The sequence below is a fragment of the Archocentrus centrarchus genome, chromosome 1, assembly GCF_007364275.1.
Source record: "Archocentrus centrarchus isolate MPI-CPG fArcCen1 chromosome 1, fArcCen1, whole genome shotgun sequence".
Taxonomy (NCBI): Eukaryota; Metazoa; Chordata; class Actinopteri; order Cichliformes; family Cichlidae; genus Archocentrus; species Archocentrus centrarchus.
The window spans coordinates 24317129-24334657 of NC_044346.1; the positions used below are offsets into that span (position 1 = coordinate 24317129).

General features: G+C 40.1%; 1 protein-coding gene across 10 annotated transcripts in view; it reads left to right on the plus strand.

Moving 5' to 3' along the window:
• The window catches only part of palm3 (paralemmin 3), a 31028-nt gene extending 14450 nt beyond the window's left edge, over positions 1 to 16578 (plus strand). For 4 of the 10 annotated variants that reach the window (XM_030729742.1, XM_030729822.1, XM_030729660.1 and 1 more), the window contains exons 2-8: positions 6975 to 7027; positions 7532 to 7612; positions 9780 to 9907; positions 10567 to 10639; positions 13009 to 13039; positions 13607 to 13657; positions 14733 to 16577. In XM_030729742.1, the coding sequence (XP_030585602.1) occupies positions 6983 to 7027; positions 7532 to 7612; positions 9780 to 9907; positions 10567 to 10639; positions 13009 to 13039; positions 13607 to 13657; positions 14733 to 15691 (1368 nt within the window). In that variant the 5' untranslated portion in view covers positions 6975 to 6982 and the 3' untranslated portion in view covers positions 15692 to 16577. Of the gene's footprint in view, positions 1 to 4505; positions 4592 to 6573; positions 6882 to 6974; positions 7028 to 7531; positions 7613 to 9779; positions 9908 to 10566; positions 10640 to 13008; positions 13040 to 13606; positions 13658 to 14732 lie in introns of those variants that run through there. The other 6 variants (XM_030729580.1, XM_030730154.1, XM_030729502.1 and 3 more) reach the window with 6 other exon arrangements.
• The last annotated feature ends 951 nt before the right edge of the window (positions 16579 to 17529 follow it).

Below are 17529 nucleotides of genomic sequence, written 5' to 3' on the forward strand. Positions count from 1 at the left end.
GAAATAGCTGGTGACGACAGCAGAGGATGCACCAGTTCAGAGATCAGGGTCAGTGCGATTGCATGTTCTCCTGCTGAAGGATGATGTTTTTCTCTTCCTGTTCCCAAACACATCGGTGGAAGGATATTTTGAACTTGCGGTGGCCTTGAAATACTTTGTCTCTCTGTATTTTACAGATTAGAAAACGTGAAACGTTCCAGATTGAACCTTTGGTCTCAGTACGTTTTAAACTCTCTTTTCTGCTCCTGTGTTCTTTGATTCTTCTCGGTTCCGCAGTTTAAACGCTACAGTTGAATACTCTATTCCCCAAGGCTAAAAAGAACTACAGTAATATTGAACAGAAACAGTAATGGGACATTTAGAAGTAATATTGTAAATGAGCCTCAAGCTGATGTAATAAACTTAGCCGGTTTGTCTTTATGAAAAAAATCTATTACAGTTAGCACTTAGATAAGTTTATAGTAATTGAGGACACATAATACTGCACACTGATCTGCTTCCCACTCACCTCAGTCTGTTTTTTTTTTTGATCTCCCACCTCCATCTCTTCAAAGCCCCTTTCACGTAGTCATACATTACCATTATGCGTTTTTTTTTTCTTTTCTCCAATGTAGTTATTGTTGCCTTTAAGCCTGTAACAGAGCTAGTCACAGAGCTGAATCGACATCTGTGTGAAATGGCGAGCCAGCATAGCAGGACGTCGTGCTGCACACCTACACTGCTGCGTTAGTTGTCACCCTTCTTTGTTTGCTTCAGGTTGAACCAGGAAAGGCAGTTTAATGAGGGGGGTATTCTTAGCGTCATTATAGCATGAACGGGGAAAGGAGCTTAAAAAAATGATTTAAAAAATTGAGCAGAAACCCTGCTTCTCTGCATTTCTAGCAGCAGCATGATTTCATCATCACATAGTAACAAAATGTGAATGGGTAGCCTTTCAGTGTCTCCCTCGGCCCCTCCTCCTCCCCTATATAGCTAAAAATATTTTAGGCTTCCTAACATAAAGACCAGCCAAATTTATGCCATTTTCCACAATATATTATATTATAGTGTTTCTGTGTAAGTCAGTTGTTCATCAGAGGGGGCTTTGTCAATCATTTATCCCAGTCTAGCAGTGCCTGGAATCAAAGACTCACCTTGTCACAATCTTGCTATTCTCATACCAAAAGTTCAGTTTTCATGCTTCACTGCAGCTGCTGCTCTTGTGTTTTACTTGTGTATTATTTTTGAATAAACAAGCTTCACAGCTCAAAAATATCCTGTAAATTACTATGGCATGTTCACAGCCAGCGTATATGCATTACAGCTTTCCTACCACTGATAATATGTTATATTCCACCTCATTGAGACCAACATGAGGCACTGATGTATGTGAGGGCTGCCTATCAGGTAACACTGATTGTGCTGATTGCCTCCTCCACAGTCTTTTTAGAGACTTTCTTTTTAAAGCGGTCAAAAAAAAAAAATGAAATGCTAATGCTTTGGCTTTTGTGATATTTTCTCAGACTAAAAATAATGAAGACTTGGCTTTACATCTGTGCTGTGATTTAGCTGAACATCAAATACGTTTGTAGGGAAGTTGTTCTGGTCTTCTGATTGAGTGCCTTGCCTTTTAGAAATAACACCACCTAAGTTTCCCATTTTCCAGTCTCATATGCAGTCAGTTGTGCACTCCTGTCAGTGTGGATCAGAGAAAGGCACAAACTGTGAGCTGTAATACTATAATACTTATAGTTTGCATTGCAGACACCCTACTGTTCCACCATCTGTTCCCACAGAGCTAATGTAACTACACAAGCATTCAGTATACAGACTTCATGACTCCCCGCCAGGCAAATATACATTGTTATAGACACATGCATGCAAGGCAAATATACACCACATTCTTTTGCACCAGGGTAGGAATGTTTGTAAAGAAACCCTGCTGGGGTAATGCCAGATGACTGTGATGAAACTGGACTTCCTCTGCCTTCCAGTGAACACATCAATTAACAGCTGATTGAAGTGCCCAAGAAAGGCCATCCCACTTTCCTGAAGGCCACAGTGACATTTTAACTTTTCCAAATCCAAAGATGTTAAATTGAAACGAAATTGTTCCATTTACAAGTTAAAATTACCAGGGATGCACCGATTGTGGAAATTCAAGGCAGATGGTAACAGCTAAAATTTATCTGCCTCTGTAAAAATTTTTTGCCAGTAGGCTGATGGCAGTCAACATGGTTGTGTCAACTGATGGTAAGCAGATGTGTGGTTGCATCCCACTAAGTGCCATTTTTTTTCCCTGATGTGGATAGTTGACCCTCAATTTTCTGAAGATAGACCTTTTTTATACCACACATTTCTGTGTCACAGAGGGAGAAGCACTGTGACATCTAGAACTTTAAAAAAAATATAAAATTATTGATGGCTGAATTCTGCTCAATTGCTTCAGTCTCAGTGTTCTTGTATTGTTTATGTTGGCTCACTTTCACACAGTCTTGGCTCACTGGCAAAATCGTTATTGTTAATGATATGTCAGCATTGCTAGACACACACAGACCACTGAATTGTGTGTGTGTGAGTGTGGTAGGGGGTCATACAGCTGAGAGGGTTAGGGCACCTTCAACTGGCAAGCTTTGTGTTGGACACAAATTAATGCATTCAAAACCAAATCTGGTTTAATGGAACTGATCTAAGTTGGCATGTAACAGGTGCCACAGGTGAAGCATTATCTGCAATTAAATACTGTAGGGGCCAAGCTATGATTATGGCCATGTGCTTTAATAATTGCTGTCTGCTTCTGAGATGTATTGGATTTAGGCTGAATTAACAAAGGCCCTGAAGTCCCACACATTCGTGCACTACTGTGCTTTCTTAATGCCAGAATATGATTGTGGGAGTTGTGTTAATATTCACAGTTGAGGTGAAAAGATTCATGGTTAAAACAAAGATTTCATATTCATATGACTCCCAAGTGGGGGGGGGGGGGGGGGGGGGGGGGGGGGGGGGTTGTTGTTGAGATTGCCCAATAAAAAGAAATTATTGCTGAAAAATGTTGAATGAATTATGGCATCCACAGTTTTGTTGACTTGATTCTTCAGTGATTGCACTGGGGGGATTTGCAGTCGATTGTAAATGTGGATGGGATGTGGATTAGCATCTCCAAGTCTGAGACCATGGTCCTCATCCTGAAAAGGGTAGAATGCCCAGTCAGGGGTTGGTAATAAGTTGCTGCCCCAGGTGGAGCAGTTTAAGTATCTCTGAGTCTTGTTCACAAGTGGGGAGTGAGTGGAGTGGGAGATTGGTGCGGCCTCAGCAGTTATGTAGACACTGTAATGTTCTGTTTTGGTCAAGAGAGAGTTGTACATGAAAGCGATTGATCTATGTTCCTACCCTCACCTATGGGCACAAGCTCTGGATAGTGACCGAAAGAATAAGATCATAGATACGAGCCATGGTAATGGGTTTCCTCTCAAGGGTAGCTGGACTTTCCCTTTTAGATAGGGTGAGGAACTTCAAGAGGGAGTAGAACCAGAACATCGAAAAGAGGCAGTTGATGTTGTTTAGGCATATAAATGGGATGCCTCCTGGGCACCTCCAGTGTGAGGTGTTTCAGGTATGTCCTACCGGGAGGAGGCTCCAAGGCAGATCCAGGACACACTGGAGAGATTACATCTCTCAGCTGGCTTGGGAACACCTCTGTGTCCTCCTGGAAGAGTTGGAGGAGGTGGCCAGGCAGATTGAGGTCTGGGCTCTCTTCTTAGACTGCTGTCCCTGCAAACCTAATAACTGATAGAAGATGGATAGATGGATTTGTCGTAATGATTTTTAGTTTTGCCAATTCTATCTATTCTGGCTACACCTGTACATCTGCCCACCGCTCATGAAGGATGCTTCCTCTATTGCTCGTCTTTTTCTTTTTTTTTTTTTTTGTCCTTTTAAAATATGCTTGCAGAGGAAATTTTTTAAGGTTCTACAACCTGTCATATCATGTACTCTATTTGTGCTTTGGATTTGATTTGGAGCTGTATTAACAAAATTAACAACAACAACAAAAAAAAACTCCTCTCCAGAGGGCCAGGAAAATGGTTCTTCAGATGTTGGATAGTTTTCTGTGTGTCTCTTCCAGGCCTATGAAATTCCAAATTGAGTTTTTGGTTGAGCTGCAAACTGCCTGACCTGAGTTTGATAATGATCAGGATCTGTTCTTCCAAGTCTCATGTTTTCTGTCTGTCTTCTACAGTGTTTGCTCTCTCCCTCTTTGTGTTACAGGTCATTCACATTTTGTAGGGACATTGGGAAATTGGAATCCTAAACCCCCTTGCTACATTTGCACATCACCTCATTCCCCTTTCATCTTCTCCATCTCTGTTGCTCCTCTTTCCAGTCAGCTTGAGTTTCTGTCTCTTAACTTTTTGACTTTGTCAGCCTTCCCTTCTCTACCCTCCTGTATCATGTCTAATTATCGAAGTCTGTGTGTCTACGGGGAGCTCCTCAATACCTCCTCATCAAAGCTCTTGTTTGTGTTTGCTTGTTTATCTCTGGCTGCTATTCTAGGCGCTCTCCTGGAGCCCTGATGAGACACAAGCCGCCACTCCCCACGGAGAGTTATACTGTAAGCTGTCACTGCACCTTCAGTCATTCAAAACCCTGGCACAATAAGATTTTGTCGCTTTCTACCTCTGTTGCTCTTGAAGGTTGCATTCTATGTTGTCTCTGTGTATATATAGTATGTATATATATATATTATTATATATATATCATATGTCTTTCTGCTGATACTTTTACTTTCTGCATATTTTAGAGAAGTGCTGTATAATGAAAGCCATGCTAGAGGTCGTCTCCTCATCAAAATTTTTCCCTTCTTTATTTTATTTCATCTTTCTCTGTTTTTCCCTCTATACAAAGTACGTGCACATTTTTATATAGTTTTATTTGAGTCCCCCAACACAACCTTCCCCACTCCTGGAGGGTGCCAAAAGGAACCTTTCAGGTGTTGGTAAGATGAATTTCTTGCTATGATAACTAGCACCCCCTAAGGCCTTGAAAGATCTACCATGGAGCAGCAACAATAGCTAAAGCTCTAGGTTGCCTTTTGGGGAGATATGAGACCTCATTTTTAGAGTGCACGTGTCAGGATGGGGGATGTTTTGGGGAAGAACGAGCAATGCATCCAAGAGTTGATGTGTCAAGTCTTATTCTGGCACTTTCTTTCATTTTATTGAATTTGACGTCCCAGTATGAAGTTGTATTTTAGTCTGAAATCTGGCATCATCGCTGAAATGTAACCTTTCTCTTGGTGTGCTTATTACCATCTTTATGAGGTTTTACAGGTTATGCATCTGGAAAGTGTTTTGCGAGTGCATGTTGTGCATTGGTAAGCACATATTTTGCGCTTCAAAGCCCTGTGATGGCGATTAGCAGCAGTAGTTGTGACAGCGTGGCATTTGGTATAGAAACGGTTCCCTGCATTAGTCAGATCTGTCCCAATGTGACATCTCGGTTACCCTGGTGGCTAAATGTTTACTGGTGTAGGACAGCACTCCTAACATATCACACAGGATTGATGGTGACAAGGAAAATGTTGCTGTCATTGTGTAAAAAAAAAAAAAAAAAATCAATGTCCAATAACTATTTTCATTCAGATTTTTTTTCCCTTTTCCCTTTCATAATTTTATGGAGCCGACTCTGTTCTGAATTACATGTGGGTCAAAAATAAGTGTTGTTTTTTTCCTGATAAGTTGACTTTTTTTATTTTTAGGGTTTCACTCTATATGGAGAGTTATGGCTTGTGATGGCAGGAAGTCAGTAATGACTGAGTTGCCGTGAGCTGGTTGCTATGTGTGGCTCTGCTCCTAGTTTGGGGTAACTCAAATATTGTCCCACATAGTGTCAGCTGCAAGGGAAAACAAATATTGTCTGTGCTCATCTTCTTGCAGATGCCTGAGGCTGTGTCACGACAAAAACAAAAAAGCTTGATGGGTATACTGGAAAGACATTTTTGGGTGATGATTGTGAGTCATTTTGGCTCTAATAATGAGGGTACATACTAATACTAGTCTAGTTGCATACTTCATAAATCGCAAAGGGTAAATTCCTGCCTTTGATTTTGTTACCGCTCATTAGCTGCCACTGTGTTCTCTGATGTAGAGGACTCCACTCCACTCCTGATGAGACTCCAAGAGTTTGGGGACCAGTGTAGAAATGCTGTTTGATTCTCTTCTTTATACACTCTCAAAACCAATGTTTCTCAGCTGGGGTTACTAGAAGCCCTAGTATTACTTTGAATAGAGCTGAAGGTTCTTCCGCTTTTTTATGTTCATTTAATATATATCAGTCACACATGCTTCGTAAAGAAAAATACTAGAATAAGTTGACAAAAAAAAATCTTTGATAAACCACATTTTTATTTACAGTATTTCTGTTTTGAACGCAGTTTTTTTTTTTTTTTAACTGTCAATTTTAACTGTTAATCAGCTAGTAATGACAATGACAAAAGAAACAAATGGTTTTGAGTTCAAATGTCACAAGACAGTCAAAAGAAAATCAGTAATATAAAGTAATATCTTAAGTCAGGAATGTTGTTTTTATTGGCACATATTAGCTCCATTATCTAAGCATCTTCTTTTTTCTAGCAAAAAAGGCTTTGTGCTGCTTGAGGGGTCCTTCGCTATGAGAAAAAAAATAATGGGGGAATATTATTGTAAAAAGTTTGAAAAAGTTTCTGAAATACTGCCTTAGGCCACAGACATTTTTTTGCTCTTGGAAGGACAAAAAAATCCAGGAAAAACTCACCAAAAACTGCAGAAAATGGACATCTCAGCAAAAGGAAATGCAATAATAGGAATCCAGAGCATTCATCCAAAATAACCACTGGAACTCATTCTCTCGATTCAGTGAATACGGTGAATTTGGGGAATAAATGCATCCAGCTGACTTGTCTGATATTTGTTTAACCTCTGATCTTTAACCTTCGATCCTGTCTTGTTGTGTCACAGGTGCCAGGATGGATGAGGCTGAGAAATACAAACAACGTATTGAAGCCATTGCTGTGAGTCCACACACACACACACACACACACACACACACACACATATTCATCTGCATACACAAAAAAAAGAGAGGGTGAAGAGCCTGTGCTCTTAGAGCTGTCCTTAACTCCTAAATATTTTAATGAGTGCACAGTGTGCTGAGCCAGGCTGTCCCCGGTCCTACGAAAACAACACCATTTTGCCAGGGAACAGCTGCTTTGAGGCGTTATGTAAAACGGAGTACACCTAATGTTTACAGTGACAGTGCCCTATGACATGATGCTTGGTTAGAAAGGTGACCCTGTTTTACTCTTCTCCAGTGTTGTCTTCTTCATTGCTGCCTCTTACCTTTCTTTATTTCTGTTTATTTACATCTCTTTCTTTATATCTTAGGTTTTTTTTGTTGCACCTTTCTCCAAATAATCCTCCTGCTGCCTCTTCTTCTCTACAAACTCTCAATATGTCCACATTTATTCTCTTTCTTTGCCATGTTTCTCCTTCTTCCTCTTTTTTTTTTTTTGCAGGAGAAGCGTCGTTTGCAGGAAGAGCAGGACAGAGCCAGGAGAGAGGAGGAGGATGAGAAGCTCAGACTCCAACAGTTCAAGGTTTCACACACATATTCAGGATGAGCTAACCTGTCTCGTTCATTTACGCACATAGTCACACAGAGACACGCAACCTTAATTTCACTCAGCTAAAATCCTCCGTAGGCTCATTCCAGCTTGTTAACAAGCAGATTGCCTCCAATTTTATTTCCTTTTCACAGTCAGTATCTCACACACAGATGAGCTGTAAGTACAGCCATCCACGTTTCCTGGTCCTGCCAGTCTCTCACAGGTTTAGAAGCAGGCCTTCCTTTGTTGAAATCAGTTTTTATGTGAGTGTTTACACACTCTTCAAGTTACAGAGCTGCTCTATTGTTTTCACATCATTTCCAGTGTGGTGTTCCAACTTCCTACACCACTGTGTTAAGCTGCCCTGGGGCACATTCCTCAAATTTTGTAAAAGTTGTGCAGAAAGTGTTTGCGTGCATGCAGGTATGCTTGTGTGTGCCAGTATAATCCTGTAGGAGAAAATCGTGTGTGCCTGTGAATTTGTGCAGAGCGCTCCAAATGTGCATTTTTTGAGATCAAAAGTCTATTTGCAAGAGGCTTCAAAGATTAATCTTACGTGATTATTGCCGTCTCGCAGGAGTTATTATCATTACAGCTTTCTGCACATTCATTAGCTTTGACATTGACTCCAACCCCTGGGTAGATGCAAGGGTGTGATAAGTGGGAGCAGCCGCTTATATGCAGCTCCTGACCTGCAGAGAAGTTTAGAGGGGGCTGCCCAGCTAGCCAAAGGCACAGGGAGGGGAACAGAGCCAGGCTTGTTCTGTGCAGCAGGAGAAAACACAGAGATGGTATTGTGACGTTTACTTTCGAGTAGGAAACTAGTGGCCAACCGTGGCCAAATTTTGAAAACATGGGCCAGTAAGCTGGAACAGAGCAGTTTCTGAGAAGCTTGCAGGCATCACCTGGTAATACAGAGTGGGAGATATCGCTGGTGCTAGTGCTTTGTAGTGTTTTTTTTTTTCTTACATATAGACAAGCTAAATTAATGAATCTTGTTATTTTACAAGATTAATATCACAGTGAGCACTATGAGTTCATCCAGTGTCAGTGCATAGAGAGACATGACACTCTGAGACTCCTGAATAGAAATCTATGCTTATTTTATGCTTATCTTATTTTGGGGTTAGGTTTGCGCAGATTTTATCAGATATGAGCATTGAAATTAAAGTTAATTTATGTAATGCTTCAATTAACTGCCCAAGTAGGTGCCTGGAGACATTTCAGGTAGAGATGCACTGATCTTGGTCGACTGGGGTTTCCTTTTTTTTTTTTCCTAAGTATGACCTGCCAATTTTTTCCCAATTTTAATTTTCTTTGTAAGAACTATAACTGACAGCATACACAAACAAAAATCTACTTTTCTTAAAAATATAATTTTCATAGTAAAAGAAACGATTAAACTTTATAATTCCTGAAACTGCAGTGAGTTACAGGATCTTCCCCTTTTTGCTCGTCTTCTCGTAACTGGTTTGATCCTTTTCCTTATTCTGAGGCTGCTGAGCTCTGGATAGATTTAGCTTTAGCCACTTTTCTTTTGTTAACTTCTGTAAAATGTTTTTTATGCTATTACAAACGTTTTCTTGGCAGAGAAGTCTGGTTTTATCAAATCAATATGTTTTTGTAAATTATGGCCTACAGTATTTTAAAAAACAAAAAAGGATGTAGCCACCATGACATCACCTGCAGGTTTGTAAAGTCCTGTTATAAGACCACAAGTTGAGCATTTTCACTGTGTCCGCTTTGGGGTTTTGAAACTGGACGTGACAAATGAAAGATGGATCTGATTGTGAAACTGCACGCTCAGTGGCTAACCAGCACACCTTTTATAATACTCCTTTCTGATGCTTAGAAAGACTATAAATTACAGAATGGATGATACTCTATTTTCAGCCCAAAGTCAAGAGTGCGGCCCACTAAAAAACAGAAAAATCCCATGGGACCATGGGCCATTCAGTGCTGCGGATCAGCAGATTTGCTTATTGATTTGCAATGCTGCTCGCAAAATACAACGGAAAAATTATTAGAGATATAATCAGGATAGCTATCGTAGTAAATGCTATTATTACATTAGTGAACTACAATACTTGTGAAAATTGTCTCACTCTTTTTTCCCTTGTTCTCCCTGTTCTTACTCACCTCCTCTTTGTTCCTCCAGAGGAAGTCACTGAGAGACAAGTGGCTGATGGAAGGAGCTCCTTTGTCCCCAACCTTTCTGGACACTCAGACCCCTCGCTCCCCTCCGTGGGTCACCCAGGCCCAGAATATGGAAAAACACATTGAAAAGTACATCTACTGTGTGTGTGTGTGTGTGTGTCTGTCTGTCTACGCACGCATCTGTGTGTTAGTGCTAGAAGACAAGGGAGACAGTTTGTGCTTGTCTGAGACAGCAAAGCAGAGCATGAGAGAACTGTCACATTTCTGTTGTATTTGCCTAGTTGAAACTTCATGTATATTGCAGCATCCTCTCTTCTATTTTAGTGTTTTTGTAGCTTTCATGTTCTTTTTTTTTTTTCTGCTGTTGGTGTACATTATGTATTCTTTGGCAAAGCTGAGTTTTAATCCTGCCAGTACTGAACTCACGCAGAGGATGAGAGGGTGATCGCACTTGCCAGACAGGATGAGACTTTTCTCTATTGTAGTGGACAATTTTGTCAAGGCCCTGAAAATTACAGTCAAAGATCCCAGTCTAATTATCCACAGCTCTATCTCACTCTCCAATTAGACTCTCAGCACATGTTGTGCATGGCCTCTAAGGAAGTTTAAACTGAAATCTGAAAAAAAATGTGCTTGTAGTAGTGATGCCTACTATTATTCAATTACGGTAAGGTAATATTTAGCCATTAAAATAGTTTTCTTTTTATTTTTTTAGGCATTATATAGTATAAGGACACAGTTTTGATTGTGTTTTTTTTTTTTTATTTGTACGTGCCTGTCCATCTCAGGTCACAGTCAGAGAATCGGCAGCTGGCAGAGGAGCAAGAGAAGCTGGTGAAACAGACAGAGGATGGCCAAACGGTACAGAAGTGTGCAGACATACATGCACACACACTCTCACCTACTCACCCGCCCATCCAGTCACTCTGTGGACACAGAAGGGGTTGGAATATGTGTTGAACAAGCTTGCTCCATCATCTTCCATTAAGCAGAAAATTTACCACAACTTCTGTCTGTGGCTTTTTGCCATGCATAATGCATTCCTCTTAATGTACCTTTGATGTAGCACCTCTTGTTCAAACGCAGGAACTTTATAAGCGCAACCAACCCCGTTATGTAAACAATACAGCCCTTGATCCACTCTGGAATTATTGTTTCAGCTCAAGCCAAGGCCATGTATGTTTACCTCACCTTTGAAGGCCTTTTATAGTAGAACAAAAGTCATCTGTCCTCATCTACCATCTGCTTCAGGGTCTTTTAGTAAAGTTTGTCATACTTGCATATCTTAACCTTGGCTTTTGGAGCTCAGCTAAAATCAACTGCAGACATAAACACAAGATTCCATTTTTTTTTTTTTTTGCGTTTTTGGCCACAGCGGCTTTTGCTAGCAGTGGAGAGAGAGAAAGGAAAAGGGGGAAAGATACAGGGGAAGACACGCGGGTAAATTGGCGACAGGCCAGGACGCGAACCCACGCCGCGGCATATATATGTGGTCGCCGGCTTCACCACTAAGCCACCCAGGCGCCCCGCAAGATTCCATTTTTAATAGCTTTTACAGCCTATTAGCCCTGCTGACTGTGATAAAGGACACTTTGAATGCTTGACCTTATCCTCTTTGTGAAAATTAAATGTTATAAACAAGCTCATCCAATAAAATCTTTGGTTTAGTGGGCAGACTGGGATTGATTGACAGCTATATCTGATAAAACAAACTCACACTTTTTGATCGTGAGAACACTTTGAGATTCTTGAATAGGCAGGTCTGATGTGGTTATTAGATGGGGTCGACTCTCACTACTTACAGCGAGCCCACACAACTTTTGCTCATATGCTTCAACAGCAGCCTATTTATGGGAATCTGGCTCAATAAACTGTGTTGAGCTCCAATATGTAAAGGAGGAGACTGGGACATAGCTTATTAATGGTTCATCAAGCAAACACAAAATAATTATCTCAGTACAGATCATCAGTTGCTGTCTCCACTTGTGACATGTCAGCATTATACATCTGAACGCACAGCAGTGGTGTGCTAGCTTTACACTGACTGAGCAGCTAGGGAACTGACTCACCTTAGCAGAGCTGACAGCTCAATCCACAGCAACAGGCAGCTGGTAAGATATCAACATGTGAATATATGTCGCTGACACTGCAGTCTACTTAGAAACATGTTCACACAGCACAGAAAATACAGTGTGAGCATCTTTAATAGAACTCAAGTAAAAAACAAAATGTAACTAATATAGCCACTGTTTGAAAAGTGTAGACTTCAGCATTATAGCCACCATCATTTTTGGATTTTTGGAGCCAGAAGTAACTGTATTTGGACAAGAGACTGAAGAGCTAAGCTAAAATACTAACATTTCAGTCGCTAAAAGCGGAGCATGGGCTTTTTTGGATGGGCTGCAGTTAGATAATTGCATTAGAAATGCCCCAGAGGTACCAACATCACAATAACGGTTGAGAGATTCAGTGACTCAAATTAGCAGAGGCTGCAGTCTGCTCAGAAATGAAGCTTCATATCCTTCCATCATTTTTGTTGTTTCTTTGCTGTATTTTTTATTGTTTAGAAATCCTTTTTGTTTAATTTTATGACAAAGAATTTACTTTATGAACATTTAAAAGTTGCATTTTCTTTCAACTGCTCCTTTTAGAATTTGCCATAGTGGATCATCTGCCTCCTTCTCACCATATCTTTAGCATCCTCTGTCACATAAACCCTCTGCGTGTCTTCCTTCGCTACATCCATGAACCTCCTCTGCAGTCTTCCTATTTTCCTCCTGCCTGGCAGCTCCATATTCAGCATCCTTTGTCCAATTCATCCACTATCCCTCCTCTGCACATGTCCAAACCATCTCAACCTTGCATAGTGTCCCCGTGAAAAAAGCTTTTCAGTGCTTTATGTAACCACACATTAAGCCTTTGTCCTTTCTTATCACAGACATCCATTTGAAGGTGAAAGATTACTCAGTTTAGACTTGCTTGTCTCATTTGCTTAAAGTGTTCAGTAGAAATTTGGAGACTGTAGAAAGCGTGAGAAAATATATTTACTAGAATTTATTTTGCATTCTTTCCTCAAAGCTAATGTGATGTTACAGTATTTGCATTTCACTCGCTGTGTCCTATGTTGATATGCCTTTCAAAAATAGACCAGAGGTTCAGCTGACATGTCACAATTTCACAATTTGAGTACAGTAAATGTAATTTGTTCCCTATTCCTTTTTACCCAACAGGAAGCTTTTAAAGTGTCACAGGCTGGTGAAGGTAAGTAGGATCAGAGAAAAGTTTCTTTGGGAATGGGGAAATGTTAAATTTTCTTTTCTTTTTTTTTTTTAAGTCAGAGTAAGTGATAAATTCTTTCATATTTCACCCTCAAAAACAGTTAAACTGTAAATTTGTAGGGAATTTGTGTGTAACAATGTAGAGTGAGGCATTGCTGTCATCCATCTGCCTGCTCCTCTTAACACTCACACGGTCAACATGTGCGTGCACTGTTTTCTGGCACCCACCAACTGTCAGTCAACAGCTGCACTACTAATGCTGCTTTTACTTAATTGCATCAGTACATACTGATTAGATTTCAATTGTGTAATGCTGGGATTTCTTCCAGTTTTTCTTTCTTTGTTTGCAATGGAATGTGAATGGGTGCCATCTTATAGAAAAGAATAATGTTCTTTAGTCAGGAGAAGACAAGTTATCCAAAGCATAGATTTATTAATTGATGCAGCATACTTTATGGTGTAACTTTCTGATTAATTATTGCTCCATCATGTTCAAGATTCCCGATATACACGTTGCATATCTGTTAATAATAAATTATTTTGTCCTTAGAAGTGGTCAGTGATGTTGCACGGAATGGAGAAAACAATTCAACTGGATCAGGTGGGCACAGATGTAGAATCATGTCATGCACCACAGGACACGCACCTCAAAAGAGTATCCCAATCATCCAGAAACATCAGGCTTTTATTAACATCTTTGTCATCATCCTGAGCCTGAAGGCGTCTTATCACTTCTGTTCTTCCTCTTGTTATTTCTTATCTAATCACCAGCTTGTGCTGACCCTGTTAACCTCACGTCAAAGACCATGTAATTCCCTGCAGATGTGCTTGTCTATATGAGTTGTATATGCTGATAGAAATTTGCATTATAAAGGACAGAGTGGCACAGGCATACCTGTGCTGCACAGAAAGATCATATGTGCTGTGATGAATAATTACACATGTTGGATAAGGGTTTGAATTTAAATGTATGCTAATAGAAACTTAAGTGCCTAACTTGCATTTTTAGAGGTCATCGGGTTCATGAACATGTCCACCGGGACGCTGCTCAAGCTGTTAAAGCAGACACAAGAGTTTGTGAAATGTAATCAGCCCGTCCCTTTATATTGAAATCATCCAGTGTCTTGAACTTTCTTGTCCAGACTGCAGAATTTAAATGGATTCGAACACATTAGCTAGCGTACTGTATCTAGTTTAACTCCAGTCCTCTTTCTTCTTTTGTGTCCAACTCTTTAATCAGCCGTGACTTCTTTGACTCATGGCCTAGCCTAAAAAGTGTGGCATATATTTTTCTTATTTATTTGTATTTATCTTTAAATGTATTTTTAGCTGATGTTGAAATGGTAAATATAGCCTGCTTCATTCAAAAAGATACCTATATTCATTACTATACAGTTCCTGGAGCAAGTCACTGATTTTTCCATTTAATGGATCATTCATGGATAGAGAACCATTAACAGTCATACAGTAGGTGAATTGCCTGCACTGCGCTAGTGATGGAAAAAGCGACCTCTAATTGTAACAAATTAAAGGTGCATCTACACCAGCCATAATGCAAGCTTATAATTTGTATAAAAGATACAGTGTGATTCTGATTGCAAATTAACTTAATTGTAATGAATGAACAGCATTTATTTAATCACTTTTTGTTGATATTTATTTGTTGGTTTCTTAAGATACAACTGAAGATGATGTGGCGGTAAACCAAGGGGCACCACTGGATGAAAGTGAAGTCGTCGTAACCAATGGTGGGGAAAACACTGATTACAGTGCTTCAGATCAAAATAATCAGTCACTCGCTAATGGGCCAACCGGTGATGGTGTTATTAGTATGGAGATGGAAACAAATTTGGGCGTTTCTAAGGCTGATCCTGTCAAGGTTCCAAATACCAATGTTAAGAAGGAGGAGGAAGAAGAAGAAGGGACTCTGGTGATGAGAGCAGAATGTATCTTCATCACAGATGATGGGGATGATGTCCCTGGAGAGGTTGTATCCCAGGCAGATCAACAGGAGCCTACACAGTCAGATAAAGTCCTTCTGCCAAATCCAGAAGCAGCCAAAGAGGGAGGGGAGGCTGTGGAGGAGAAAGTACAAACAGAAACTTTTACAGAGTCAGAGAAGAGCGAGGCATTTGGAAATATAGATGGTAGCATACAGGAAAATCCAGGTGAAGGTGGAAAGGTCAAAGCTGAGGACCAGGACAAAGAATTGGAAGAGCCAACCTGTGTGCAGTCCCCAACCAATCCTCTAGAGAGCACTGTGGTAACTTTGGTGCCTGTCTATACAGAGGCGCAACCTTCTAATCTCAGTCCTGAGCTTGAGGCTCAGGCTGAAGATTCAGCAGTAGCACCAGAGGAGCCTGAGTTAGTATCAAAACCCCAAGAGGCTACCTGTCTGCCTGTTCAGTTCCAGGACGTGCCCCTGACTGATGCCCAAGAGAACCAAAGAACAGAGGATGGGCCTGGGGAACAGGAACCCCTTCTGTTGAACACCAAAGCCCCCAGCACCATGGTAGAGCCAGCAGGCACTGACAGCCCAGCCAGCGTAGAGGCACAGAGCCCAACCAGAGCTAGCCAGGGAGAGGTGATTGAATCACCCAAACCCAAAACCTGCCTCTGCTGCTCTGTCATGTAAATGCTCTCTGTACATGCATTTCCTCTCAACATCTTCACTCTGCCAGTATCTTTCAGCCTGTCACTCGGCTGTTCAGTTCATAACAATTACTTCCCTCATCTCTCTGTTATATGCATCCATCTGTTTTTGAATCAGAATGCCAGAAAGCTGCTTCCCTTTCCTCTACTATCCTCTGCCAAGATTCCTTGTATTCATCTTAAAATTTCCTCATCCCCCATCTCAAGCTTTGATGCTGCAACAGGAAGTGTGCTCACTCCGACATGAGGAGGGGAATCTTATGGACTGAACTAGTTTTAAAGTGTCTTGTGGAACTACACTTTTAAATTTCTCTCCACACTTTGTACAAACAAATGAAAAACAAACACTTAATGTTATGGGCCACACTGTTTTGAGTTTGATATAATTTTCTTGGTTAGCAGATCAGACATCCAATCTACATAAAATTCAGAAAAAAAAATGACCTAATATTTGTTTTGCATCTTTGTTCAATTTGGTAATCTGAGTTTAGCTGGAAAATTGCAATGATATGGAAAGGTTCACAAAGTTCTGGAGATATTCTATTTTAATGACATAAAGCTGAACTGTTATTGTTTTAGGCCTTTTATTCAATATGTTTTTAATCCAACTACAAGAGCCTGAACATTTTTATTTCCTCTGTAGGAACAGGTTTAACAGTACACTGACTCTTGGTATGAAATTGTCATTTATAAACAGTGTGCTCCATTGATAGTTTAAAAAATATTACCTGAAAGTATGATGCATATATATATATATATATTTTTTTTTTTAATTCTTAACAGGGAAGCTCTGAAATTCACCAAATAACTGTTACAAATGTATATACTGTATACAAAAAGTGTGTATAATTTTTGAAACAATTTAGTGATTAAACTGACATTTGCAATACACTTGTTGACATCTGTTCTTTACTGAATTTGTCTCCAAAACATAATTGATTCATGCAAAAGAAACACAAAGAATAATTTATAACTTTTTCCTTTTTTTCCCCTCCCAAAATATTGACTTCATTACCATGAAACCAGACACAGAGGTTTTATTTATTCTTATACATGCTTATTAAAAAGCATTTATGTCCCTAACCCGCATTAGTTCCTGCTTTGATTGAAGCGCTCTTAGTAGTTTTGAGCTGTGTAATGTGTAGGTGAACATCTGAGAGAGAACTACTTATTTATGGTCTGAAGATTATTATTACCGTTAGATTTTTATATTCAAGATTTTCTCTCTGTAGGGGGAGCAAGTGATTAATGTATTTAAATCAAACAAGAACCTTTCAAAAGATTCTCTTGTAATAATCCACAGTATTCCTGACTTCGCGCCACTGCCCATAATTCATAGCGGAAACCGATAGTTCCGTTTGCGCTGTTGTTTACGGTTGCGGGCTTACACACTTGCCGTTCATTTATTCATTTTGACACTGCAGTTTCTTTTACCTGGCCTAAATGGTACCACATCGGAGGTGGATAGTTGCAAGGATGTTTTAAAAAGCAGCGAGGTAACAGTGCCTCACCCGTCATTTGTGTAAATGACATGAAATTATGGCCCTTAGCTACATCAACATTATCAGTTACCTTGTTTTTTCCGAAGGTGTTGATGGCGGGGAATCACGTAATTATAAGAGCACCAGATTACCTTCAAAGCAATAAAATCTATAAAGTAATACTGAAAAAACAAGGCAATGTAGCTGTAGAGCCGAGCCAGCGCATCGGCCAAGCTAAGCGCTTAGCATGGGTCATGCTAAGGGAAAGTGAAGTGGAGGAAACAGTCAGCTGTTCCTGTATCGCTGATTAGGGAAATCATGTAGTGATGCTACAGCTATT